General features: G+C 40.8%; 2 protein-coding genes across 6 annotated transcripts in view; one reads left to right on the top strand and one right to left on the bottom strand.

Annotated features, from left to right (window-relative positions):
- cdk2 (cyclin dependent kinase 2) overlaps window positions 1-27133 on the bottom strand; it is a 97081-nt gene that overhangs the window by 29184 nt on the left and 40764 nt on the right. For all 5 annotated transcript variants that reach the window (XM_059955903.1, XM_059955908.1, XM_059955904.1 and 2 more), the window contains one exon: window positions 6710-6760. In XM_059955903.1, the coding sequence (XP_059811886.1) occupies window positions 6710-6760 (51 nt within the window). The remainder of the gene's footprint in view (window positions 1-6709; window positions 6761-27133) is intronic.
- pmela (premelanosome protein a) overlaps window positions 21678-27133 on the top strand; it is a 30039-nt gene continuing 24583 nt past the window's right edge. Inside the window, exon 1 of the mRNA XM_059955890.1 lies at window positions 21678-21757. Within this exon, the coding sequence (XP_059811873.1) occupies window positions 21694-21757 (64 nt within the window). The 5' untranslated portion in view covers window positions 21678-21693. The remainder of the gene's footprint in view (window positions 21758-27133) is intronic.

Below are 27133 nucleotides of genomic sequence, written 5' to 3'. Positions count from 1 at the left end.
ATCTTTTCCCTCCTAATAATTCTCTTAGTTGCTTTTTGTAGGTTTTTAAAAGCTTCCTAATCCTTTATCTTCCCGTTAATTTTTTCTTTGTTGTGTGCCCTCTTTTTTTGCTTTTGCAATTGCATTGACTTCCCTTGTTAGCCTTGGTTGTGCTATTTTGTCATTTGAGTGTTTCTTTGTTTTTGGAATACATCAATCCTGCACCTTCCTCAATTTTCCCAGAGCTGACACCATTTCTGCTCTGCTCTCATCCCCGTCAGCATCTCCTTCCGATCTACCTTGGTCAACTCCTCTCTCATACCACTGTAATTTCACTTACTTCTCTGAAATACTGCTACATCAGACTTTACTTTCTCCCTATCAAATTTCAAATTGAACTCAATCATATTGTCATCACTGGTCCCTGAGGGTTCCTATTCCTTAAGCTCCCTAATCGCCTCTGGTTCATTACAGAACACCCAATCCAGTATAGCTGATCCCCTAGTAGGCTCAATGACAAACTGCTCTAAAAAGCCATTCAACAAACTCGCTCTCCATTACCAACCTGGTTTTCCCAATTGACCTGCATGTTAAAATCTCCCATGACTACCATAACATTGCCCTTTTGACAGGCCTTTTCTATTTCCTGTTGTACCCTGTAGTCCACATCCAAGCTACTGTTGGGAGGCCTGTATACAACTGCCATCAGGTCCTTTTACCCTTACAGTTTCCAAACGCAACCCAGGATTCAACATCTTCCAATCCTATGTCACATCTTTCTACTGATTTGATGCCATTCTTTACCAGTAGAGCCACACCACCCCCTCTACCTACCTTCCTGTTCCTCCAATGCAATGTGTAACCTTGGACATTCGGGTCCCAACTACAACTACGATTCAGTGATGGCCATAATGTCATACCCAACAATCTGTAAAAGTGCAACAGATCATCCACCTTATTTCTTATACTCTATGCATTGAGATATAACACTTTGAGTATTCACTACTTTTTTTTAATTTTGCTTTCCTAATGTATTGATACTCACCATACTGGCTGCAATTTTGTCCTATCTGCCCTTTCTGACAGTCTGTGTTTGCATCCTATGTTTTTTACCATCTGTCCTATCCTGAGTCCCTTCATTCTGGTTCCCAACCCCCTGCCAAATTAATTTAAACCCTCCCCAGCAGCTCTAACAAACCTGCACACGAGAATATTGGTCCCCTAGGGTTTAGGTGCAATCCATCCATTTTGTACAGGTCATACCTCTTCCAGAAGAGATCCCAATGATCCAAGAACCTGAAGCTCTGCCCCCTGCACCAGCTTCTCAGCCATACATTAATCTGCCAAACCGTCCTGTTTCTACCCTCACTGGCGCATGGCACAGGCAGTAACCCAGAAATTACTACCCTGAAGGTCCTGCTTCTCAACTTTCTGCCTAGTTCTCTAAATTCTCTTTTCAGGACCTCTTTGTTTTTCCTTCCTATGTCATTGGTACCAATATGTACCAAGATATCTAGCTGTTCCCCCTCCCCCTCCAAAATACTGTGGATGTGATCTGAGGCATCCTCGACCCTGGCACCTGGGAGGCAACATTCTATCCGGGTGTCCCATTCACGTCCACAGAATCTCCTGTTTGTTCCTCTGACAATTGAGTCCCCTATCACTACCGCTCCTCTCTTCTCCCTCTTTCCCTTCTGCACCACAGACCCATGTTCAATGCCAGTAACCTAGTCTGCCTGGAATTCCCCCACAACAGTATCCAAAACGGTATACTTATTATTGAGAGGAATGGCGATAGGGGTGTTCTGCGCTAACTGCCTATTCACCATCCCATTCCTTCTCCTGACAGTCACCCAGCGACTCGCCTCCTGCAACTTCGGGGTGACTACTTCCCTGTAACTCTGATCGATGATCTCCTCACTCTCTCGTACAAGCCGAAGGTCATCCAGATCTGCTCCAGATCCCTAACACGGTCTTCAAGGAGCTGCAGCCGGATGTACTTCACACAGATGTTGTTCCCTGGGAGATTCCAAGATGAAGAACACACAATGGCCATTTAAACTGCACTAAGTACCCCTGACACAGTAAGAAAAATGGGAAACCTAACAGAAATGTGCCCTGACAGCTTACCCAGAGCCGATGCCTCTTTCGAGCTGAAGCCTGACACCCCGGCATTCACTCCCGACAATGGCCACTCCACGTGTCCCTTCCGTACTTTTATTTACTCCTCTCTGCACTCCTCTGGCTGCCAGAATGACTTGCAGTTGTCCAGGTGCTCCAAAGCAGAATAGAGAGCCAGTGAGATTGCAACCACTGTAGACCTATTGTGGTGGTAGGCAAATTGCAGCAGGTCCAGATCTTTGCTTAGGCAAAGTTAATTCTTGCCATAACCAACCTCTTGAAGCACTTCATCACAGTAGATGTGAGTGCTGCCTGGGAATAGTCATTGAGGCACCCCTCCTTGCTCTTCTTGGGCACTGGTATAATTGTCACACTTTTGAAGCAGATGGGAACCTCAGACCACAGCACTAAGAGGCTAAAAATGACCTTGAACACTCCAGACAGGTACGGGTTGGCACAGATTTTTAGTACCTGGCCAGTACGCCTTTGGAGCCTAATGCCTTGTAAAGGTACATCCTCTTGAAGGATGTTCAGACATTGACCTCCGAGGCAGATTTGCCAGATGTTGTGGAGATTTGCATGGTTGCAGTTTTATTCTCCCTTTCGAAGGTGATGAGCTCATCAGGGAGTGAAGCATCACTGCCATTTATGCTGTTAGGTTTTGCCTTATAGGAAGTAATAGCATGCAAACCCTGATTTTTGTCTATATCTTCACATGGAATTCCCTTTTTGTATGTCATACCTGGATCACCTTCCAGCCCTCAGCAGACTGCGAATCTCCTGGTTCATCCAGGGCTTCTGGCTTGGGGTATGTTCCTGAAGGCACAAACTGATCCACACAGGTCTTGATGAAGTCAGTGATGGCTGTGGCATATTCATTCAGATTGGAAGGTGAATCCCTGAATATGGTCCAGGCCACCAATTCAAAGTGGTCCTGTAAGCCCTCCTCCACCTCCCTTCACCAAATCTTGTGGTTCTCACCACTGCTCTACTTTCATGAATTTGTTTTTTCACTTCCTCAAAGAATTCAATCAGGCTCCTAAGGCACAACCTGCCCCTCACAAAGCCATGTTGACTATCCCTAATCAGACTATGCTTCTCTAAATGTTTGTAAATCCTGTCTTTTGAGAATCTTCTACAATAGTTTGCCCACCAGTAATGTAAGACTCACTGATGTATATATAATTTCCAAAGTTATCCTATTGCACTAGGCAACAAAGATTTTGATTCCTGAATACTTTTGGGTGTACTTTATGGACTTCTGGCTGCTGATCTTGAAAATCACCATGAAGTTTCCCTATCACGCACCATTTTTTAAAAATCGCCTCTGCTTTTTATTTCAATTCATAATTTTAAATCAGAATAATTGATGCCAATATTAAGGAAGGCATTTTTGTTGACCCACAAATCAAACAGATCATCAATGACAGGCAATTCGAAGAACTTCAAGTGGGACTGGAGAAAATCGCATGGAAGGCATTCAAGGATGTTCTTGAAAATTTTCTTAGCAACTACAGAGCACCAAATTTTGTGCAACTGGTTTAAAACTATGAAGTGCAACATGCCACTAAAGATTTATTTTCTGCATTCCCATTTGGACTTCTTCCCTGCAAATCTTGGCGCTGTCAGTGACAAGCATGGTGAAAGGTTTCACCGGGACATTGTAGTCATGGTGAAACAGCATCAGGGCAACTGGAATCCATCAATGCTGGCTGATTATTATTGGACATTTAAGTGAGTATCCTCAGACAATGAGTACAAATGAAAATCATCAACAAAGCAGTTAGTTGAACTATTGCAAAGTGTCAGCAGCATTATGCAATTTAATGTATTATATTTAATAAAAGTTAATTTCTTGGTTACTCCACATTCTTACGTGATACAAGTCGTCTGAATTTTTATTTGTGTTCAGCTTCAAGTGGTCTACCATAAACAACAAATAAATTCTGAGGAAGCAACTCTTACCAAAAAATTTGTTGTCCATATTATCATTCTTCAAGGTCTCTCTCATTGGTGAATACTGAAGCGAAGTACAGTATTCATTAAAAGCATTCCTACCTCCTCCAACTTCAAGCACTTTTCTTCTTCTAACCCTGGTCAGTTGAATTGAATTACCTTTATTACTTACATCCTTCATATACATAAGGAGTAAACATCTTTAAGTCTCTGTCTAAATGTGCAATGTGCAATAGAAAATAGAAACATTTTTAGTAATTTATAATAAACAGTCCTACTCTCAGTCTAGTCATCTTCCTGTTCTTCACGTACATGTAATACACCTTGGGGTTTTCCTTAATCCTACTTGCCAAGCCTCCTCATGTCCCCTTCTAGCTCTCCGAAGTCCATTTTTCAGCTCCTTTCAGGCTACCTCAAGGGCCCTATTTGATCCTTGCTTCCTAAACCTCCTTTCTTCCTCTTGACTAAATACTCCACTTCTCTTGTCAACCATGGTTCTTTTACCTTACCATCCTCTCCCTGCCTCAATGGGACAGACCCATCCAGAACCGCATGGAAGTGCTCCTTAAGCAACCTCCACATTTCCATTGCTCATTTCCCAAGTACATCTGTTCCCAATTTACACTCTCAAGTTCCTGCCTTACAGCATTATCATTCACCCTCCCCCAATTAAATACTTACCCATATTTTCTGCTCCTATCGCTCTCTAAGGCTATGGCAAAGGTCAGGGAGTTGTGGTCACTGTCTCCAAAGTGTTGACCCACTGAGAGATCTGTCACCTGACCAGGTTCGAACACTACATCTAGTATATGACTTCTCCTCTAGTCGGCCTGTCTATGTATTGAGTCAAGAATCCATCTTGGACACAATGAACAAACCCCACCCCATCTAAACCTTTTGCACTAACGAAGTGTCGATCCATATTAGGGAAGTTGAAGTCATCTATAACAAGCCTGTTATTTTTGCACTTTCCTAAAATCCTGACCTGCTCCTCGGTGTCTGTTGCTATGGGGGGGGGGGGGGTGGGGATGAGTCTATAGAACACTCCCAACAGTGATTGCTCCTTTCGTCCTTTCGTGTTGTTTCTGATTCCACCAGACTGACTCAGTGGACCATCCCTCCTTAACATCCTTCCTGTCTGCAGCTGAGACTCTCTCCCTGATTTACCTCCCTCCCTGTCACTTCTGAAACATCTAAACTCTGGGACAGCCAGCAGTCGTTCCTGCCCTTGTGATAGCCTTATCGCTGTAATAGCAACAACATCATAGTTCCATGTACTGACCCTTGTTCCTGATACTTCTTGCATTAAACTCGACAGATTTCAACACATCCAACTGACTGCAATTATGCCCCATCCACTGCATACCTTTCCTCGGTTTCTCTACACGCGACATCTACCTTTACACCAACTGACCCATCACCCCCCCCCCACCCGCCAAACTAGTTTAAACCCTCCTCAATAGCTCTAGCAAACTTTCCCATAAAGATATTATGTGCCCCTTGAGTTTGGGTGTAACCCATCCCTTTTGTACAGGTCATACCTTCTCCAACATAGATATCAATGATCCACAAATCTGAACCCCTGCCCCATGCACCAATAAGTTTTAAGTTAACTGTTACAGTTTAAAATATAAATTGAGACCTGGATTTGACATTTGTACTTCACTGGCACATTGACAAGGAAGATTGATCGCCAAAAAAGGATTCAGTCCTGACCTTGTGAGAAATTTACACCAGATGCTTCAGTTTCTTCCCACATCCTAAAGGTGTGCTGGTAGGTTAATCAGCTGCTGTAAATTATCTCTTGATGTAGCTAAGTAGAAAAAGGGAGTTGATGGGCACATGTGAAAGACAGGTGATGGGGAAATGAAATGGAAAATGGGATTACTCTGTTGGGTGAGATAGCCTCCTTTTGCGATGTAGTATATAAAGCTGAAGCTTTTAAGGACTGACCTAATTCTACTTTCAGAGTTGTCATCTGAATCTTTTACCCAAATATTCACCATTACAGCTTTATTGAGCAAGTGATTGGAGTTGCCCATAATTCACTAGAACTCCTACACACTGAAGAGTTGGAGTCATGAGTGTGAAATAACTTGTATTTCACTGGAGACTGAATATGCATGTTTCTGCAATTTGTATGTTCTTTTAGTCTTGTGAGTAGTCCGTGAATTAGATCATTCAAGAAAAGGGCCATGTTTATTGTCCATCTCCATTTGACTCTGTGTTGCTTGCTGGGCCATTTCAGAGGGTCTTAGGAGTCAACTATACTGATGAGTTGAGTCACATATGAATGGCAGGTTTCCATCTCCGAACCCAGAGGGTTTTTATGACAATCCCATAGGCTTTAAGGATAATAAAGGTTACTCCTGATTGATTTAATTACTTAAATTACTCAGTCTTAATTCCAGACTTCATTACTGAATTAAATTCCCCAGTTGCAGGGTTGACATTTGTGTTTCTCAGTACTTGTTGAGATGCGTAACAATATGGAGCTATGTTCAATCACTTGAGCTGAGAATCTTTCTTCTATTCTGGGAATCTATGACCTGTGACTGCTCAAGATGGAAAAGGAATATTCAGGAATATTTCTGAGAATCTCAAGTTCATGTGCCAGGAAAACACAGGAGCCCATTGTAAAATACCCGCCTACCTGCCTGCCCCATAAGACACCTCCTGCTCCAAGTTCCCTGGTGTAATATTCCTAAGAAAACAATAATAAACAGGTTAATATTAATGTCTAGCAGGTCAACACAAGAAGGAAGTCAGTTTGCAGTGTCATCCTGCAATCTAAATAAAATTGGGAGAACCCAAATGATATTCTGCCAAAATGGCTTAATGTTATGTAGAATTGCTTTGTAACCACTATGCATTAGTATCAATATCTAGTAGAATCAATGTTAAACATTCCAAGCAAAAGCGGTGGCATGATGGTGCAGTTGCCTCACAACTCCAATGACCCAGGTTCAAAGCTGACCTCCAGTGCTGTCTGTGTGGAGTTTGCGTGTTCTCCCTGTGACTGCATGGATTTCCTCCCACATTCCAGAGACACAGGGTTCAGTAGGTTAAATGGACAGTGTAAGTTGCCCAAGTTTGAAGGCGAGTGGTACAATATGGGTAGCAGTTGATAGGAATGTGAAGGAAATAAATTGGGATTGTGTTGGATTTGTGCAAATAGATTCTTGATGGCCAGCGTAGACTCAGTGAGCTGAAGGACTTGTTTCCATGCTGTATGACCCTATAATGAAAAGCAGCAATCAGTTAAATTAATGGAATGTAAATCATATAGATTAAAACCATGAGTACTGATCAGAGGAGACTGTAATTTCATATTATCTCTTCATCTTAAGCCACACCTCAAGATCAAAGATGACTTACCTTCACTCTGGTTTTGTGGGTTCTGAGGTGACTGGTGAGGCCAATGTGTGGACAGCACTTTTCCACAGATGGGGCAGAAGGTTTCCAACGGGGTGGTAGACAGCTTGTGAGATGGCCGACTGCTTTCACAGCTACTCCGTGTTCTATGTGCTCCCATTGCACAGACCTGCAGTTCACAATACCATTCTTAATACACCTTCTCCACTTTGAGCTGTCATGGGGTAGAGGTCTCCAAGAGTCAAAGGGGGATGTTGTATTTGTTTGAGGAGGTTTTGAGCACAACTTTGAATCTTTTCCTCTGACCATCTGGTATCTTCTTCCAGTAACACTGCTTGGAATGATTTGTGTATTTTGGAAGTGTGGTGTTGGGCATTCCAATGCTGTGGCCTGGCCAACAGGGTCAACTAGACCTCTGTAGTGTACTGGGGAAAGGGCATTTATGTTGGCTTGTTTATTCTGCTGTGGATGGTGAAAGCCTCAAAAGCAGATAGGCAGGAAGGGACCACTGTAACTTGGAAGATCTTGAACTTTGTGCCAAGTCTCTAGCTTTGATCTTCAAACACCCTTTTCTTTAGATGACCAAAAGCTGTAGTGTGTGAATTTCATCATCAATGTCTGCATTTGGTGAGTGGTGTCTCCCATGATATGGGAAGTAATCCTCATTTTCTCGGGTCTTTCCCTGAATCTTAATTGCCAGAGCATAGTATTACACAGCGAGGTCAGGTTGGTAGAGGATTTTTGCCTTGAAGGTGTTGAGTGCAAGGCTCATCCTTCCATATGCTTCAGGAAATGATTCAACAATGGCTTTGCATTTAGCCTCTGAGTGTCATCTGCCAACTGCAGGTCATCTTCTGAGATTCTGGTGATTTTGCTGAGGGTTGAACGGTCTCCTATTAGTTCTGAACATTTGCTCCTCTGCCACAAGATGTGTGGGGTGGGGTGAGGTGCAACATTATGACAAGAATGATTGAATAAATGTGTTGGGGTAATAGACCGTAAGACATAGTAGCAGAATTAGGCCATTCAGCACATCAAGTCTGCTCTGCCATTCAGTCACAGTTGATTTATTTTCCCTCTCAACTTTGTTCTCCAGCCTTCACCTCATAAACTTTGACTCCCTTACTAATCAAGGGCCTATCAACCTCCACTTTAAATATACCCAGTGACTTGGCCTCCACAGCTGCCAGTGGCAATTAATTCCAGAGAATCACCACCCTCTGGCTAAAGAAAATTCCTCTCTGTCCTCATCTCTGTTCTCAACGGATATCCAGAGGGCTGTGCCCTCTGGTCCTAGAATCTCCCTCTGTCAGAAACATTCTCTTCATGTCCACTCTATTTAGACCTTACAATATTTAATAGGTTTTAATGAGATAACCCTTATTCTTCTAAACTCCAGTGAGTACAAGCCCAGAACCATCAAACGTTCCTCATATGTTAACTCTTTCATTACCAAGATAATTCTCCTGAACCTCCTCTGAACCCTCTCCAATACAAACATATCTGTCCTAAACTGCTCACAATACTCCAAATGTGGTCTGAGCAATATCTTACATGCAAAGCCTTGCTATTATATCCTAGTCCTCTTGAAATGAATGCTAACATTGCATTTGCCTTCCTTACTGCTAACTCAATCTGTAAATTGACATTTGGGGAATCCTGCATAAGGGAATAAAAATTATAATCTGCGATGTTTTTATTTGAATTAGTCCTGTCAGAATTTGGAATCTGCTTCTCTAAAAAGAGGGCGCTTATGACTTAAGTGTTCCTGTTTGTCAATTTAATCATCAATTTCCTGAAAGAGTTGAATACTGTGTTCACTTGTGGTCATGAGACACTGGGATGACATTCAAACATTGGCGGAAGGGCTGAGAATAGTCATGAGGCAATCCCCGAATGCTAGAGGTTTATATTGAGGAATGAATGGGAAAAAATGGGCTTTTCAGCCTTGGGAAGAGGCATCAAATGTGCAGTATTATAGAAGTAGATCACATGCAACCAACCCATCTGGGAAATTAAGGTATGAATGGAGAACAAAGTGACAAAGATTCAAACTAACTGTAGGCAAATTTTAGACAGATACAGGTCCTTCTTTACACATAAATGACCAATATTTGTGACATTGAGACAAAAATCTAGGAATCATTTGATCAATGTAGAATGGCAATAAGATAAGTTGAGCATCACTACGGTGAGAGCTTCTGTGTGTGTCATTTAGTGCACGTAATGTGTCTGAGATCCTCACTGAATTCAACCTGCCTCACGTAGAACATCTATACCTGGACTACCAATTTTGGCCCAGCCTTGAATCTGCTTAGATGGGTTCTCATAAGGAGCACATTGATCCATTTCTCCCCTATAAGAGTTTAAAAACCTGATATTCAAGCTTTATTTTGATGCTGGGAGGATGTTCCCAAAGCCAGAGTCGAGAACCAAGAGACAGAGTCTCAGCATAATGAGATTAGGAGAAATTACTTCGCCCAGAGCCTGGTAAACTTGTGGCATTTTCTATCACAAAAAGCAGTGGAGATCCAAGTCATTAAATATATAATAAGTGAGTAATCTATTTCTTTATACCAAAGGGATCACAGGATATGGGGGTACTGGAAAGCATAATTAACCATGACTGTAGCGAATCAATGTTTTAGGAATAGCTTCTTCCCCTCCACTATCAGATTTCTGACTGGTCCATGAACCATGAATACTACCTCAGTATTTTACTCTTTTTTTTTTGCACTGTTTAGTTCAAACTCAGAATCAGAATCAGGGTTAATATTATTGGCATATGTTGTGAGATTTGTTGTTTGGCGGCAGCAGTACATTGCAATATATAATAAAAACCTATAAATTACAGTAAGAAATATAGATAAAAATAAATTAAATAAGTGGTGCAAAAAGAGAGCAAAACAAAAAGAAAAAATAGTGAGTTAGTGTACATGGGTTAATTGTCCATTCAGAAATCTGATGGCTGAGGGGAAAAAGCTGTTCCTAAAACATTGAGTGTGTGTCTTCAGGTTCCCATCCCTCTTCCTTGACAGTAGCAATGAGGAAGGCATGTCCTGGGTGACGGGGGTCCTTAATGATGGATGCCATCTTTTTGAGGCGGCAACTTTTGAAGATGTCTTCAATGTTGGGGAGGCTCGTGCCTCTGATGGAGCTGGCTGAGTTTACAACTTTCTGCAGCTTTTTCCAATCTTCTGTAGTGGTCCCTCTTTACCAAATGGTGATGCAAGCAGTTAGGATGTTCCCTACGGTACATCTATAGAAATTTGCGAGTATCTTTGGTGACATAACAAGTCTCCTCAAACCCCTAATGAAATATAGCCGCTGTCGTGCCTTCTTTGTAATTGCATCGTTATGTTGGGCCCAGGAATTTAGAGATGTCGACACCCAGGAGCTTGAAACTGCTCACCCTTTCCACTGCTGATCCCTCAATGAGGACTGGTGTGTGTTCCCTCGACTTCCCCTTCCTGAAGTCCACAATCAACTCCTTGGTCTTCCTGACATTGAGTGCAAGGTTGTTGTTGAGATACCACTCAGCAGATCAATCTCACTCCTGTACGTCTCCTCATCACCATCTGAGAGTCTGCCAACAATAGTTGTGTCATTGGCAAATGTATAGATGGCATTTGAGCTGTGCCTAGCCAAACAGTCATGGATGTAGAGAGAGAGTAGAGCTGATTGTCAGTGAGGAGAAGATGTTATTTCCAATCTGCACAGACCGTGGTCTCCCGATGAGGAAATCAAGGATCCAGTTGCAGAGGGAGGCAAAGAGGCCCAGGTTTTGGAGCTTTTTTATTAGAACTGAGGGTAAGATGGTGTTGAACGCTGAGCTGTAATCAACAAACAGCAGCCTGACGTAGATATTGCCATTGTCCAGCTGATCCAACGGTGAACAGAGGGCCAGTGAGATTTATACTGTATATTTTATATTGTAACTTATAATATTTTTATGTATTGCAATGTACTTCTGCCACAAAACAACTAACTTCACAACATATGTCAGTGATAATAAACCTGATTTGGTTCTGAATCATTCAGGATGCTCTTGCACTTGTACTTGAATGCTGAAGCTGAGTGCTTACTTCCTGTGCCTCTTTGCTATGTCGCAATGTGAGAATATATATATATATAATCTTTCCCTCTCTCTCTCTCTCTCTCTCTCTCTCTCTCACTCTCCTTCCCTTTCCCTCTTCCTCTCTCTCTCCCCTTCCTCTCCCCCTTCCTCTCTCTCTCTTTCTCTCTCTCCCTCTCTCTGCCTCTCTCTCCCTCTCCCTCTTCCCCCCCCCCCCTTAATATTTTGGATCCAACAGAAACATCATTTGAGAGGTCTGGTACACAGCAATCTCTCAAGCCACCATTATTATTTAAGAAAAGATATAACTCTAAGCCTTTCCCAACAGTTTTACCAAACTAGTTCTAAGGAAGTGTTTGGCTTTATCTCCATTTCCCCCACCCGGTGGGAAGACAGCTAAACTGGGAACAGCAACACAAGCAGGTGTGAATCTGAAACTCACAATTTGGCACTAAGCATTAGTGCCTGCAATCAGCATTTTACACATCACAAGATGTTCTTTACAGCTTTCAGAATAAACACATCTATCACACAGTGGCTGTGAAACTGGTTTCTGTGTGCAATCAACCTCTGGCTTCTTTTTTCCACTGCAAATCTTGAACTGTCTCCCCTGTCTCTTCCACCTTCATCTCTAAAACAAGAAAGGAACTTATGGAGTTCCTTGCTGTGGGAATTTTATGCATTTTATTTAGCGATACAGTGTGGAGTAGGCCCTTCTGGCCCTTTGAGCAGTGCCACCCCAGCAACCCCTGACAAACTTGATTAACCCCAGCCTAACCATGGGACAATTTACAATGAACAATTAACCTGGTATGTCTTTGGACCGTGGGAGGAGACTGGAGCACCCAGAGAAAAGCCAGCTTTCCATGGGGAGAATTTACAGAACCTCCTTACAGAACAGCGCCAGAATGGAACCCCGAATTCTGGACACCCCAAGCTGAAGTAGCGCCGCGCTAACTGCTACGTTACCGTGGCTGCTGAGATCAAGGCTATCACGGTGGTGGTGCACCAGTCAAATGATTCGAGTAATTCACAGATCCAGACTGACAATCTCACAGCCTGGTATGGAAGCACCAATGGCCAGGAACAGAAAAAGCTGAAGAAAGTGATGGGTACAGCCCAGTCCTTCACAGGCAAAACCCTCTCCACCACTGAGAATATTTACATGGAGTGCTGCCACAAGAAAGCAAAATCCATCATCTAGGCCATACCCTCTTCTTGCTGATTCATTAGTTAAACTGGCATCCTTACTTGGCCTGGCCTACACATGACTCCATGACCACCCAAAGTGATTGAATTTTAATTGTCCTCTTAAATTGCCTAGCTGGCCACTCTATTGCATCAGTACCATTACATCGCAAAAAAGAAGCAATATCTTTGGAAACAGCTCTATTTCTATCTTTAATATCTCTATTTTAATCCTTTCCAGGGTTCTTTTGAAGACCCTGACCTGGAGTTACACACCGACTTCGGTTCTTTGCGGGAATGGGACCCGCTCTCGGGGGCCTCATGACTGGCTGCTTTTTGATATGCCAAGGATACAGCCTGGGAGCTAGCACACCTTCAGCGTGCCGGATTTTCATGGCTCTGGAGGCGGGCGGTCTCGAGGTCGGTGTCGCCGCCTGATGCGTCGTGGGAGCCGGACGATTGAAAGCAGCGAGCTGGCTGTGAGCCCAGAGACCTGAGTTCTTAGCGCACAAAACTCAGAAGAAGCAACACAACAGACTTTTAACATCATAAATCAGTGAGTTGTTTTGTTATGTCTCCCCTCTCGCTGTGAAATGGGGACATCTCTTTCTCCCTTATTAGGGGAAGAGAGGAGAGAGGAGAGAGGAGAGAGGAGAGAGGAGAGAGGAGAGAGGAGAGAGGAGAGAGAGAGAGAGAGAGAGAGAGAGAGAGAGAGAGAGAGAGAGAGAGAGAGAGAGAGAGAGCGAGAGAGAGAGAGAGAGAGAGCGAGAGAGAGAGAGAGAGACAGGGAGAGGGAGAGAGAGAGAGAGAGAGAGAGAGAGAGAGAGAGAGAGAGAGAGAGAGAGAGAGAGAGAGAGAGAGAGACACTGTGGTATGTCGAATACCGGGTGAATAAGTAGTCTTTGGAATACTGCATGTCTGGGTCTTTATTGATGCTTTGCTGCTCACTTGAGTGTTGATGGTGGGTGCCTTTGCTTTTTTGCTGGTGGGGGGGGTCATTGCTTTGCTGCTGCTTGATCATGGGAGGGGGGAGCTGGGGGGGGCTTTAGGGGTTCTAACATTTAACTGTTGTTCATTCTTTGGGGCACTCCTCTGTTTTCGTGGATATTTGCAAAGAAAAAGATTTTCAGGATGTATATTGTATATATTTCTCTGGCATTAAATGTACCTATTGATAAAACTGAATGGACCACCTGATATTGAACTAGGCACTGAGTTTGGATGAAAAGTTATTCCCAGCCCAGATGACCTTGCAAAGTCCTCCTCACAAACATCAGTCATACCAAGCCCTACCTTACCCCACTCTTCCATCACAGTCCCTGGGCAATGCCTGCCCCATCAGCAAGATAGATCCACCAGAAATGGATTTAAGGATCTAAACTAAACTGGCCAAGTCATGAAGGACCAGAGCCACCAGACTGGGTCTATTACTGGTAATAAGTGAAACACCACAAGGGATTTAAGCACTTACTTCACTCTCACCAATCTAGCAGATTGATGCACATCCTGATACACGTATGTTACAAACTGTCAGCATATACCTCCCCTAACTGTCTATCTTCCCCATCCTTCTCCCTGGTTAATACACAACATCATACATATCTCCTGGTTCCACATAAAGACTTCTCTTTTGGTCCCTGAGAGGACAACTCTTTCCCTAGTTTTGGTTCAAGTTGAATTGTCAAGCTAAGGTGAGAATGAAAAGCAACATTTAATCAGTTGTGGTAATAAGACACGCTGGAAAAACTGAAGTCATAGAGTCACAGAACACTATAGCACAGTAACAGGTTCTGTGGCCCATCCAGTCTGTGCTGAGCCATTAACCTGCCCACTCCCATCATCCTGCTTCCAGGCCATAGCCCTTCATACCCCTCCCATCCATGTACCTATCCAAATTCCTCTTAAATGTTGAAATCGAACCCACATCCATCATTTCTGCTGGAAGCCCATTCCATGCTCACATCACCCTCTGAATGAAGAAGGTACCCTTAAACATTTCACCTCTCACTCCAACCTATGACTCTCTAGTTCTAGTCTCACCAAACCTCAGTGGAAAAAGCCTGTTTGTGTTTACCCTAAATATATAATTTTGTATACCTCTATCAATTCTCTCCTCATTCCTCACTCTTCTATGCTCCAGGGAATAAAGCATTAACCTATAACTGGGATCCTGAAGCCTTAAAAACATCCTTGTAAATTTCCTCTATACTCTTTCAACCTTATAGATACCTTTCCTGTAGGCAGGTGATCAAAACTGGACACAATACTCCAAATTAAACCTCATCGATATCTTAGACAATTTCAACATAACATCCAAATTCCTGTACTCAATACTCGGACAATGTGCCAAAAGCGTTCTTTATGACTCTATCTACCTGAGACACTACATTCAAGGAATTATGGATCTGTATTCTCAGATCCCTTTGTTCTACCAAACTCCTCAATGTCCTTCTTTACTGTCAACTATGCCCTCAATCATGGTGTCATCTGCAAATTTGCTGATCTAGTTTACTGCATTTTCATCCAGATCATTGATATAGATGACAAACGACAATGGACCCAGCACTCAGTTAGAGGGGCAACCTCTCTAACTCTGGCTTCTCCTGCAAAGCTAATGTTGAATCCAATTTACTACCTCATTCTGAATGCCAAAGGACTGAACCTTCTTGACAAGTCTGTAAAGTCCATGTAGTCAATCCACTGCCTTTCCTTCATTGGTTTTCATGGTAACCTCCTCAAAAAGCTCTATAGGATTTGTTAGATATGACCTACCATCCACAAAGCCATGTTGACTATTCCTAATTAGACCTTGTCTATCCAAATGTTTATATATCTAATCCCATAGCATACCTTGCAATAATTTGCCCAGTCCTGATGTCAGGCTGAAAGGCCTCTAATTTACTGGCTTATTCTTAGAGCCTTTCTTGAAGAATGGAACAACATTAGCTATCCTCCAGTCATCCAGGAGATCACCTGTGGCTAAGGATATTTTAAATATCCCTGCTAGGTCCCTGCACAAGGTCTGAGCGGACATCTCATCAGGCCCAGGAGATTTAACCATCCTAATTTGCATCAAGACAGCAAGAACCTCCTCTTCTTTAATCCTTATATGCTCCATGCCATTTGGCCTCGGTTGGTTAGACTCTGTGTCTGTCTCCTGAGTGAATATGGGTGCAAAAAATCCATTTAAGATCTTCCCCATCACTATCGGCTCCATGCATAGATGACCATGCTGATCTTCAAGTAGGTCTATTTTGTCTCTTGTCATCCTTTTGCTCTTAATGTAGAAGCCCTTAGGATTCTCCTTCACCTTCTCTGCCAGAGAAACCTCATGTCCTCCTGATTTACCTCTGTAATGTTCTCTTCCATTTCTTATACTCCTCAAGCACTTCATTAATTCCTTGCTGTTTATACCTGCTTGCACCTCCTTCTCCTTAAGCAGGGCCTCAATATCTCTCAAAACCCAGGCTCCCTAAACCTATTATCCTTGCCTTTTACTCTAACAGGAACATACAATCTCAATACTCTCAAAATTTCACTTTTGAAGGCATCCCACTTATCAAGCACGTCTTTGCCAGAACCTATTCCAATCTGCACTTGCCAGATCTTTCCTGATGCCATCAAAATAGGACTTCCTGTTGTTCTCTGGTCCTGTTGTTCTCCATAATTACTTTGAAACTAATGGAATTATGATCAGTAGATCCGTACACACACTTCTGTCATCCACCCTGACTTGTTCCTTAATAGGAGATCCAATATGGTGCTCTCTATAGTTAGGACTTCTTATATATCAAAATCAGAATCAGGTTTATTAACACTGGCAGTTCAATGCAATACGTAATATAGAAGAATAAATAAATAAACAAGCAAATAAATCAATTACAGTATACATATATTGAATAGATTAAAAACTGCAAAAACAGAAATAATATATGTTTAAAAGTGAGGTAGTGTTCATGGGTTCAATGTCCATTTAGAACATTACCCGTGAACTAGGGAACTTGAAACTGCTTGCTCTCCCCACTTGAGGATCTATGAGGGTCAGAAGGCAGAGGGGAACAAGCTGTTCCTGAGTCACTGATTTTGTATCTTCATGCTTCTGTACTATCACAAGCTTATTTTTCTTGCAACTGTCTGCTATCTCTCTACAAAATTGCTCTTCTAGATCCCACTGACAATTGGGTGGTCTATAATATAATCCCATTAAGGTGGTCACCCTTTCTTATTCCTCAGTTCCACCCATTTAACCTCAGTAAATGAGCCATCCAATCTGTCCCGTATGAACACTGCTGTGACATTTTTCTTGATTAGTATTACCACCCCTCCCCTTTTAATTCCTCCCACTCTATCACATCTAAAACATGGAATCCCAGAACACTGAGATACCAGTACTCTCCCTCCTGCAGCTAAATCTCACGAATGGCTACCATGTCATAGTCAATGGGCAGGGCATCAGAGAAAAAAACTCTCCTCTGGTTGCAGTCATACCTTGCACAAAGGAATACTGTGGATGTTTTAGGTAAACTCTCCCAGTCCCAGGACATCACTGCAGGAGTTCCTTTTGGCAATGTCATCGGCTCTGCTTCATCAATGACCTTCCTTTTCTAATGAGATCAGAAGTGGGGATTCTTGCTGATGATTACACAATGTTCAACTCCATTCACAACTCCTCAGCAAATGAATCAGCCCATGCCTGCGTACAGCAAGATCTAAACTATGTTCAGGCAATGGCTAGGAAATTATATTAACAAGGCACAATGGATTGTTCTTAACTTAGTTGACTGAATGCAGTTCCCACAACTTTCAAGGTGCTTAACCTCAAGTGGGATAAAGCAGATTTCTGCCCTGGCTAAACTCCATTTGCTGGTCTCTCTCTCTCTACTTATCACTGGTCCTGCAATGTCATTGGGTCTAAATCTTAGAACTCCCTCCCTAATGTTCTGCCTTTGTCCTAAGTGTCATCAAATCCTATTCACTCACCACTACTGTGATCACTGAACTATACATATTCCCAATTAAGCAACAGCCTGGTTTAAGCATTCTTATCCTTGTTTTCAAATCCATCTGAGGTCTAACCCCTCCCTCATCTCTGTGTAATAACTTTCAGACTGTCAATCTGTAAGATCTCTGTATTCTTCCTGTCCTGGCATACTGACAATCCTCAAATTTAATTGCCCATCAGTTCTACCAAGTGTGTGCTAATCTTAGATGCATGAATCCTGTGGATACTAACCAGCATCTGAATGTGTTAACCTGGTTACTCCAATTCCGTGCATGTTATCCTTGTGTGCACTAACACAATTAATTGAAAATAACATTTAAAATAGAATTAAGCTGTAATCTTTCTTGTTACAAAAAGAATACTTTCAGAAGCTAGGAACAACATCTTTTTTTCTGATGAGGTAAAGGGGAAAAGGAAATCAAAGACAGATGTTGCAGAATAAGGACTTGGAGTATAAACTCCATTGAGAGATACGGATGAATCCCAAGGACTCAAATACATTATTTCTTAAAAGACACCCACCTTGAGGTCCTCATAAAAGAATGTTTCAAGTTCAAAAGCAGGGAGGCAAGGATAAGTTTTTACAAGACGGTAGGTTAGCAAGAGTTTGGGCATTTCAGCACAGAAAATACATTTTAAAAACATGAATCACAAAATTCAGTGGTATTGAAGTCATTTCTCATCTTCCCTGTCAGACCCTGTCTTTCTCTCTCATAGAATCCATTATTTCCTTGCTGGTCAAACTCCTTACAATCACTTCTCTTGCTTGCTTTCTTGATTGACTTCAAGAAGACAACAGAGCTAATTTTGCAGTAAAAAGTCAGTAGAAACACAAAAGGCTAAATAGACACTTTCTGAGCCCTCAACCTTTAACGATTCCATGAACTATGAACATAGACGAAGACAGGCAGGGAAAGAGAAATACAGATTGAGAAGGCAATAGAAACAAGAAGAAAATATGATGTTGTAGCTATTAGTGAAACATGGTTGCAGGAGGGGTGTGATTGGCAATTAAATATTCCTGGATTTCGTTGCTTCAGGTGTGATAGAATCGGAGGGGCAAGAGGGGGAGGTGTTGCATTGCTTGTCAGAGAAAATATTGCAGCGGTGCTCTGGCAGGATAGATTAGAGGGCTCATCTAGGGAGATTATTTGGATGGAATTGAGGAATGGGAAAGGTGTAGTAACACTTATAGGGGTGTATTATAGACCACCTAATGGGGAGCGAGAATTGGAGGAGCAAATTTGCAAGGAGATAGCAGATATTTGTAGTAAGCACAGGGTTGTGATTGTGGGAGATTTTAATTTTCCACACATAGACTGGGAAGCCCATACTGTAAAAGGGATGGATGGTTTGGAGTTTGTAAAATATGTGCAGGGTAGTTTTTTGCAGCAATACATAGAGGTACCGACTAGAGAAGGGATAGAGTTGGAGCTCCTGTTAGGGAATGAAATAGGTCAGGTGACGGAGGTATGTGTTGGGGAGCACTTAGGGTCCAGTGATCACAATGCCATTAGTTTCAATATAATTATGGAGAAGGATAGGACTGGACCCAGGGTTGAGATTTTTGATTGGAGAAAGGCTAACTCTGCGGAGATGCAAAAGGACTTAGAAGGAGTGGATTGGGACAATTTGTTTTATGGGAAGGATGTAATAGAGAAATGGAGATCATTTAAAGGTGAAATTTTGAGGGTACAGAATCTTTATGTTCCTGTTAGGTTGAAAGGAAAGGTTAAAAGTTTGAGAGAGCCATTGTTTTCAAGGGATATTGGAAACTTGGTTCAGAAAAAGAGAGAGATCTACAATAAATATAGGCAGCATGGAGTAAATGAGGTGCGCGAGGAATATAAAGAATGTAAGAAGAATCTTAAGAAAGAAATTAGAAAAGCTAAAAGAAGATACGAGGTTACTTTGTCAAGTAAGGTAAAAATAAATCCGAAGGGTTTCTACAGTTATATTAATAGCAAAAGGATAGTGAGGGATAAAATTGGTCCCTTAGAGAATCAGAGTGGACAGCTATGTGTGGAGCCAAAAGAGATTGGGGAGATTTTGAACAATTTCTTTTCTTCGGTATTCACGAAGGAGAAGGATATTGAATTGTGTAAGGTAAGGGAAACAAGTAGGGAAGTTATGGAAACTATGACGATTAAAGAGGAGGAAGTACTGGTGCTTTTAAGGAATATAAAAGTGGATAAATCTCCGTGTCCTGACAGGATATTCCCTAGGACCTTGAGGGAGGTTAGTGTAGAATTTTTTGAAGAGGTTATGAGGAAAGTTGACAAGGGTAAAGCAGTGGATGTAGTCTATATGGACTTCAGTAAGGCCTTTGACAAGGATCCCCACGGAAGGTTAGTTAGGAAGGTTCAATCGTTAGGTATTAATATTGAAGTAGTAAAATGGATTAAACAGTGGCTGGATGGGAGATGCCAGAGAGTAGTGGTGGATAACTGTTTGTCAGGTTGGAGGCAGGTGACTAGTGGTGTGCCTCAGGGATCTTTACTGGGTCCAATGTTGTTTGTCATAGACATTAATGATCTGGATGATGGGGTGGTAAATTGGATTAGTAAGTATGCAGATGATACTAAGGTAGGTGGTGTTGTGGATAATGAAGTAGGTTTTCAAAGTTTGCAGAGAGATTTAGGCCAGTTAGAAGAGTGGGCTGAAAGATGGCAGATGGAGTTTAATGCTGATAAGTGTGAGGTGCTACATTTTGGTAGGAATAATCCAAATTGGACATACATAGTAAATGGTAGGGCATTGAAGAATGTAGTAGAACAGAGTGATCTAGGAATAATGGTGCGTAGTTCCCTGAAGGTGGAATCTCATGTGGATAGGGTGGTGAAGAAAGCTTTTGGTATGCTGACCTTTATAAATCAGAGCATTGAGTATAGGAGTTGGGATGTAATGTTAAAATCGTACAAGGCATTGGTGAGGCCAAATTTGGAGTATTGTGTACAGTTCTGTTCACTGAATTATAGGAAAGATGTCAACAAAATAGAGAGAGTACAGAGAAGATTTACTAGAATGTTACCTGGGTTTCAGCACCTAAGTTACAGGGAAAGGTTGAACAAGTTAGGTCTTTATTCTTTGGAGCGTAGAAGGTTGAGGAGGGACTTGATAGAGGTATTTAAAATTATGAGGGGGATAGAGAGAGTTGACGTGGATAGGCTTTTTCCATTGAGAGTAGGGGCGATTCAAACAAGAGGACATGAGTTGAGAGTTAGGGGGCAAAAGCTTAAGGATAACATGAGGGGGAATTTCTTTACTCAGAGAGTGGTAGCTGTGTGGAATGAGCTTCCAGTAGAAGTGGCAGAGGCAGGTTCGGTATTGTCATTTAAAGTAAAATTGGATAGGTATATGGACAGGAAAGGAATGGAGGGTTATGGGCTGAGTGCGGGCCAGTGGGACTAGGTGAGAGTAAGCGTTCGGCATGGACTAGAAGGGCCGAGATGGCCTGTTTCCATGCTGCAATTGTTATATGGTTAAAATAAACAAAACACAGAAAGTGAGAGAAACAGAAAGGTAAAAGCTTGCACATGAACATAAAGTGGGTAATGTTTTAATATTACTAATTGTCAGGGATGTACAGGTAAATACTGGTCATTAGATTGACCAAAGTTTATTATTTATTGTGAAAGATGATTGTTGATAATCATGGTGAAATTTAATTGCTTAAAAATGACTGTGTGTGGGTTCAAGTATTCAACGGATTCAAAGTACATTTACTATGAAATTACGTATGCAATATATAATTCCGAGATTTGTCTTCTCCAGACATGGCAATAACAATATCACCCCTCCCCCCACAAAAAGAAACAAATCCCGCAAACATGCAGCAGCTCTCAAAAGGTTAAGTTTGTTGCAAGTTGCTTCACTGATGTCACAAGTAGGCTGGGTTTGCACTCATTTGATTCCAACTTATTTATAAATGGCTTCTATATAAGATGTGCTCTCTTGGTCTCTGAATCATTTGAAGAAAGAAGAAATAAAGAAGAAGATGAGGAGGAAACTGCAGTTGCTCTTGATTTTTATCATTTGTGCTGCTCCTTTGGTTATGAGCTGTAAGTTTAGTATGGTTTACATAGAACTATCTACTGCATGTTATGATTTCCAACAGAAATTATTTTCCTGTTTATATTGGTAGGTGCCTAAATCACCTATTTTCCTCCTGCAAAGAGAAGTTAAGCATTGCCGGAATGAAAACTGTTTTCAGGTTTTATTTCTCATTGTAATATATATTTTTTAAAGTCTGGAAAAGGTTTATTCAACTATATTTTACCCAAAGCAGAATTGGAATATACTGTACATTTCACTTTATACTGAATATCTTCAGTGATTTAGGATGCTATTAGGGCTCAATGGGTTGACCATGTTTTTTCAAGTCAGTATTTTCCTCCTTCCTATTATATAACTTGTATTAGTCTTGTGGCAAGCGTCAGGCGAGGAGAATTTTTTTCACAGCTTTTAGGTGTTGAATCTGTTATGTATTTAAATTTAGTTTCAAAGCTGCTACTGCTGCAGTCACTTGAATTCCTTTGGTAAAATTAACTACAGACAGATCACACAGTATATTAACTTTATATTATGAGCTAAATATAGCTTTCTGGAAGTCCAGGTACAGTCTCAAGGTATAAAATTCTTTAACGGAAACTGTTCCACAATCATTAACTTGAAGTGATTTTCACTGTCCAAGAGACCAAGTCAAACTTCTGTTTTGTTGCAGAAATCTAGTTCTTGTCGGCATTTCAATGATTTCTTAACTTAAAGAATAAGACCAGCATAACGAAGAGAAAACTAATTATATTTGTGTTCAAATTTAAAAATATCAGTCTGTTACAAGGAAAAAGCACCTTTATATAGCTTCAGGATACCCCAAAATGCCTTACAGCTAATGAAGCACTTTTGAAGTAAAATCTTTATTGTAATGTAGGAAACATAAAGTCAATCTGACCCTTTGAATTTTGAGGAATTTGTGCTTTCTCTGCCTCTTCTTGGTTAAACTGGATAAAGAAGCTTATTTGCCATTTGACGACAATAGAAAGCATGAGTTATTTCTACTGTATGTACCAAAATTACTCGTTAAATAAAATCTTTCAATGCCTAAACCACAAGTGCAACCATAAGAAGGAAATGATTTTGCTGCAAGATTATTGGGAAAATGTCTGACTAACCTGAAGTGTAAAATGGCTGAACTATGAAAGCTTGAGAAATGAGAAAGGAAATAGAGCATTCATTTTGAATAAAAAGCCTTATATTCAAATCTAACTGCTTGTATTTGGGTTTAATCATGGGATTTCTCTATCTTGGAGAAAGGTAGGATGATCATGCAACACTGTTGGGTAATTTAGAATATCGCAACACCAATTCTATGGTTAACCAACAGTAAGCAATATGCTAAATTGAATAGTATCTAATACAGGTTAATATTCTTTTTCTTTCTGGGGTTTGTGGGGGTCTGGGGGAAGGGGCAGGAGGGCAGAGGTGAATGGAAACAGAAAATAATTGTTTCTGTTCACTAATTATAGCAAAGTCTTGAACACACTTATCAAGAATACATTTAGCATTTAATCTTATATACTGAACAGACAAGATCTTCCCTTTGAAAATGTGTTGGTGATCTGCTGAGGATAATGTTAAATCCTGGTTAGTTACATACTTAGAGGATAAAGATTGAATGCCATTACGTTTATTTAATGCAGTTCTCACTACCAAGTACACAGCAACGTTGATAAAGACATCCCTGTGTCTCCATAATGTGAATCTTTCCCTTTCCTGCTCTCTTTCTCATTTTTTTTTCTCTTTTCTGTCCGGCCCTCTTTTATCTTGGTCCCATTGTTATTCTCCCCTTTTTACTTTAATCATTCTCTGTTACTTTTCTTGATTTCTTGCATTTCACTTTTTATACTCTTCACTTTTTCTCACCTCCTTGCTTTCTCCCTTTAATTCCAGCCATGCTTTGCCCTATGTTCTCCTTTCAAACACCCTCTCCTTCATTCTCTCTCATCCCTTCCTCCATTCACAACTCCTGCCCCTTTTAGTCCCACATCTCCTGCTGTCCCTCTTTTCTTTTCCTCACCTTTATCCTTCTCTCTTTTCTCTCCCTTTCTCCTGCTGTTTCTCTTCAAATCCTTTGATAATACATGTTATGTCTCCCAGATCTTGCTGAATTTTCTTCCTACTCTTTAAATTATTAGGCTTTTATTGAGTTACGTACCATCTTTCCTTTCCTGATCCCCACTAAGCCAACAAGGAGATAGCCTTTATTCCACATAACTTTAAAAATGTCAACATTTTTGAAAACTTAGTGAACAAGCCAACAGCCTGAAATTCATAAGTTTACTGTAATAATTATCTTGGAAATTTGAAATACTGCTGCAGTCTTTAAGAGTTAAAAAAAAGTGGAAAATTGTTACCAAAGAAAAGCAAAGTGATAATTGGATACATTCAGAAAATACCATTATCACATTAAAAAGGTGTGTGCAGAATCAAGCCATCATCAATGCATGTTAATAAGGTGCAGAAATCTTCTGAACATTCTCGAGGAACATGGCGAGAAAAATGTCCATATTTAGTAAACTGCCTGTCATCTCCCTTTCTTTGGAGACACTTCAAATCCTGAGACAGTGAACCAATATCCAACTTGTGTTTAGCTGATATGTCACCACTTAAACATCATCCTCCTCATTCATTTCCCAGATTGGTATGAATGTCAATTCTTAAAGCTTCATGTTGAAAATTTTACATGTAAGTGACTGTTATTTTTCAAAAAGTTTGATCAAAGATTCATCTATATTACTAATATAGAGTTAGAGACAGTGGAAATACTCAAAGGCTACTTGTGAAGGTGGCGAAAGCCACAACCAAGAAGGAATTAAGTTTATTTTGGGAATGGCAACATATCAAATACATCTTCTCAAACTTATTCCTCTATTAACATGTCTCAGAACAAGTTATCTGGTTGTTGATCTGTAATCCGTTTGTAGGACCTTGCTAAGTGCAAATTGTCTGCCATGCTTTCTGGCTGTTACAACAGTGACAACAGCTTTAAACCATTCTCTTAGCTTGAAATGATTTGAAACATGCTGAGGTCATGAAAGATGTTACATAAATATTTATTTAATACTTTGTTCTTTCTCAGCAGGTTGCATATGCACTTCATTATATGTACTCTCTGCTAGAGTGCAGAAGAAAATTCAGTTGCGTCTTCAGCCATACTCGTTTTATTAACTATCCTGCATTCTCCTCCTTCCTAGCTATGGCATGTTTTCTTGCCTCAAATGGATGCATTTTGCTGTGTGCATTGATGTTTCAACTTTAGCATTATCACAGGGGTACAGTACTAGTTTCAGAAATCTAGACAGCTGATCCAAAGACACGAGCTCCATCCTATCACAGCAGCTGGTGAATGTAAATACATAACTCTGATACAAAAAAGTGGAATCTGTAATGGTGGTTATGGAATTATTGAATTCCTGGAAAAATCCATCTGGTTCACTTAATGCCCATCAGGGAAAGAAATCATCTATCATTATCCAGTCTGGTCCACATGGGATTCCATACTTAGAACAATATGGTTTACTTTGAAATAGCCCAGCAAACCACTCAGTTCAAGGACAATTAGGAATGCGTAGTGAAACCTGCCCTTACTGTTGATTCCCAATTCCTGTAAATAAGAAAATGTGAGAAGTTACACTTTATTCGACTATTAAAATTAACATAAAATGCATTTATATGGTTTCGTTTTTATTCTCAAGATGTCCTAAAGTGTTTCACTGCCAACAAATCACTTTAAGTTATTGTTATGCAGTTATTTGTATACAGTAACACAACAGGAATAGGGGTGAGTAAGTATTATTTTTGAGTGATGCTCAAGGAAGAAAAAGGGTTGAAGGCACGAACAAAATTCTGTCCATTTCTTCAAATAGTGCACTAAATATGTTACTAACAGAACAAACAGAATGTATTATGTGAAAGCCCGCATTTCCAAAGATTCATTATGTTCAAATGTCAACCTGATTTCAAGGTGGAGTGGGGCTGGAAGCCACAACTCTCTAATTTATGGAGGGAGGACGAATAGGGGAACAACCAAACACAAGCATTGGGTCTGGTGCCAGTGATAGGTCCGGTATAAATCATATATTTTTCATTACTCCTCTCTCCACCATGATAACAAGCCTGGCAAAAACCAATATACCTTTGATATAGGAAAGAACACTCCTCTGCAAATTCATTTAGGTAAAAATCTGTGATCTTTTTTACGATCATTGGTATTCAGTGTTACCTGAGCATTGTGACAACTCTACAGTGCAGAATTCTGCATTTCTCATCAACTGGTCTAGAACAAGGATTTAACAAGCATAAAAAGCTTTTCACTTTTATGTGCTTAATCAGTGGCCTAACCAAACCGACTTGTCACCATGGTTACTGGCTTTTCTTGTATGTGTAATGTTTTTAAAGGCACAAACTGGAGGAAGAAAGCTTTTCAACCTGAAAAGGGGGCTTAAATAGGCAAATGAAAAACTGAAGGCAGGAAGATTTGCAAATAAACTTCAGGTACAGACTGCAGTTTTGAGTGTGAAATATTCTAAAGCAGGTTTATTTTTTAAATAGTGTGACATTCCACAGTGATTTCAAATCCGACTATCCTTGGTGAAGCATCTGATGAGCCACCTCTGGTGCTTAAACCGCCAGCAAGAATCATCCATTGCATAGGCGTTAAACATAATCTTTAAATGTGACTATCATCGAGGGTTCTCCAGCATATCTGCCAGAAGTGTAGGAGGAACGAGCTCTCAAGTATCACGAAGCAACAGTGCTAGCATAATTTTTTTTTAGTACTTCTGTGGCTTATATTAGTTTGTCCCCACAACCTGTGGGTGTTTAATGCCCAGATTCTCTCCATGAAAATCTCTAATAGTGCTGCAGGGCAGTAGACATATCAGAAAACAAATTGAGTTTGCAGATGGTCGAACATCTCATTCTTGAAAATTGTGGCTTGGAAATGTGAAATATAGGTAAACAGGAATATAATTACATAAGCATCTGAAATAAAAGATACAAACTTAATTAGTATGTACTTTGATGGTTTCATTAACCCCATTTTAAATGGCTGGCATTGGATTCCTCAGATGACTGTCACATGAAAGAGATCACTTGAAGATTTGGAAGGCATGTGATTTGGATGTTCTCACCGGGGATCTCACTGTATCACAATGTACGGAGATGGAATTTATCACATGCTTTGAATAGCCTGATGTTTCTTCAGGCAAAAAAAAAGACAAAGTACAAAAGCTGTGTGAACAAACATTTTTAGAGCAGCAAAAGATTGTGAGTGACTTTATATTATAATAAAACCCCTTGCTAATACAAAACAAATTGAACTTCCAATTAATCAGGTCAATTAATTACAAGCAGGTAACACTTGAAAAGTGTGTAAC

This window comes from Hypanus sabinus, chromosome X1, assembly GCF_030144855.1.
Source record: "Hypanus sabinus isolate sHypSab1 chromosome X1, sHypSab1.hap1, whole genome shotgun sequence".
Lineage (NCBI taxonomy): Eukaryota > Metazoa > Chordata > Chondrichthyes > Myliobatiformes > Dasyatidae > Hypanus > Hypanus sabinus.
Note: the sequence above shows the minus strand (reverse complement) of the source record. Positions and strands in the feature narration are given on the sequence as shown.